The 2,325-nt window shown below is 45.7% G+C and overlaps 1 protein-coding gene across 1 annotated transcript in view; it reads left to right on the top strand.

The window, feature by feature from the left end:
* EIF4E2 (eukaryotic translation initiation factor 4E family member 2) overlaps positions 1 to 2,325 on the top strand; it is a gene marked incomplete at its 5' end in the record, with an annotated part of 18,849 nt that overhangs the window by 6,704 nt on the left and 9,820 nt on the right. The window contains 2 exons of the mRNA XM_010141613.1: positions 439 to 591; positions 680 to 816. Of these exons, the coding sequence (XP_010139915.1) occupies positions 439 to 591; positions 680 to 816 (290 nt within the window). The remainder of the gene's footprint in view (positions 1 to 438; positions 592 to 679; positions 817 to 2,325) is intronic.

Genomic DNA, 2,325 nt, shown 5'->3' with positions numbered 1-2,325 from the left:
CTTTCCCTGCGTTCCATCTTCTGTGATGAGAGATTTTTCCTGTTGTACAAGCTGAGCTACATATACAGGAGCTTAGACAAAGGGGGAATCAGTCTCAGGTTTAGGACTTGTTTTAGGGTCCTTGCCTCTGGTTCTGTGTGCAGATTAGTAGACTTCTGTTAGTCTTTCCTGGTGGGATTAACACACTAGAGCTGAAGTCTTCAGCGCGTAGAGCTTCATCTTGAACGGAGAGAGTCATTTTTACAAAGACTTTGTATTCACAGTAAGCTGTATACCTCTGTCTCCGTGTGTGTGTGTGAGAGTGAAATGCTTTTGCCTGAAAATACCTCCATTCTGTCCCTTGCCCCACCCAATCAATATCTGCTCCTCTCTGCTGTCTTGTGGGAAGCAGAAAAATAGCTGGAAGAAAACAAATTGATTTCTTGCCCCTCTTCCTAGGATGATGCCAACAAAAATGGTGGTAAATGGATTATCCGTCTGCGAAAGGGCTTAGCGTCACGATGCTGGGAGAATCTCATTCTGGCAATGTTGGGAGAGCAGTTTATGGTGGGGGAAGAGATCTGTGGGGCGGTCGTCTCTGTCCGATTCCAGGTAAGCGCTTCCGAGCACTGGCATGTACTTCCGCCTGGCAGGGCTGTGCAAAGCGCCACCCACTCACCCCTCACGTGCTGTTCTGTAGGAGGACATTATCTCGATATGGAACAAGACAGCCAGCGACCAGGCCACGACAGCCCGGATACGCGATACCTTACGAAGAGTGCTCAACCTACCTCCCAACACCATCATGGAATATAAAACACACACTGATAGCATCAAGTACGTGTGGTGGCAGGGGGAGGGCCTGCTGCTGGTTGCATGCGTGCTTGAGCAATTTAATGCAAATCGCAGGAGTCGGTAGAAGCGCTCACGTGTGTTAGGGCTGTTCACCGCAAGCAGTAATACTAACCGCAGCATTTGCTGCCAGCGCGCTTTGAAAGCCAAATATCTGTGTCGTTACCCTGCTGTTGTTAGGGCCGTTTGGTTCTAACAGTAAAATCTTATTTTTTTTTTTTTTAATAGTCCAGGGCTTTTTTAGCGATCCACCCAGCCTGTCGCTTTGAAGATGGGCAGCCCAGTGTGGGACTGATGCATTCAAAGACAAGATTGCAGTGGGGGGGGGAAGAGATCATTTGAATAAATAGAGATTCTGGGGAATAAAGTGCGGAAGCTAACGGGGATTTATAGTGCCATTAGACTTATAAATGGTCTTGGGAAAGTGCTGTGTAAATTTACAGTGCTGTACAAATGATTTCTAATCATAATAAATGTCATATATTAAGTCTTCCAGGCCTTGGTGACAGAGGCTCTTTAACAAGACTAGAAGATCGTGGTACACAGAGAGGACAGCTGTATTTTTAAATAACCCTATTATAGCTTACCATACCAGGCCATTCAGGGTGACTTTTATTTCCCACAAAGTGACGAAAAAATAGATATAGGTGGTAGTTAGAGGTGAATAATAAAATTTTATTTTCTTTTAAGCATATTATAAACCAATACACTGATCAGGTCACATTGGTTAAATTAACACCAGAAAAGGTGTACCCAGAGAAAGAAGTGAAACAAATTAATAGATGTGGATAGAGCAGTGAGCTTTCTAATCTAGCCTGTAATCAGGGAGCAGCTACCTTTCATGATTTCCTTTCCACGTACCCACCCTGTCATCAGTGTGCTGTCAGGCAGTTTGGAGAGTTACAGCTGGCTTCCAGTTGGGGACAGATTTGGAGTGTGGGTCACTACCAATAATACAGAAGTCTCGTTTAACTGCCTGTAGCGTTCCATGTGGGCCTCCCTCCTGCATGCGTGGGAAGGAGAAGAGAAGGAGAAATTATTATTATTAAAGCTGCTTGGAAAAGATTCAGTTCGGTTTCTGAAGTTCCCACTTCTATGGTTGAAATCGTGTATTCATGGTTTTGCCACTAACATTTCTCAAGCACATTTTGCCAGGAGAGGGCACTATCGACTCTGTCCACCTTATGAGATAGCAAAGTGCTCTTGTGGACGCATAGCAGGATATTTTACTCATGTTCAGCAGCAGCAGACTGCAGACTGTGGGGATGTGGCTTTGTGGTGGAAGGAGGAGGTGTTGGACTTCTCTCAGTCTCTGTAGGGAGAACTGTGTGCTGAGCCAGCCATCCTAAACTGTGGTGGTGGTTCCTGTAGCAAGTTGAGAATGGAAATGGTGTGCCCTTTCCCTTGTAAGCTGTGCCACTGGCACTTCCTAGCGCAGAGCATGCTGCTGTAGCAGCGTTTGTAACTGTTCATGATCTGGCAAGTGTCCGTCTT

This window comes from Buceros rhinoceros, unplaced genomic scaffold (assembly GCF_000710305.1).
Source record: "Buceros rhinoceros silvestris isolate BGI_N320 unplaced genomic scaffold, ASM71030v1 scaffold25208, whole genome shotgun sequence".
Lineage (NCBI taxonomy): Eukaryota > Metazoa > Chordata > Aves > Bucerotiformes > Bucerotidae > Buceros > Buceros rhinoceros.
Note: the sequence above shows the minus strand (reverse complement) of the source record. Positions and strands in the feature narration are given on the sequence as shown.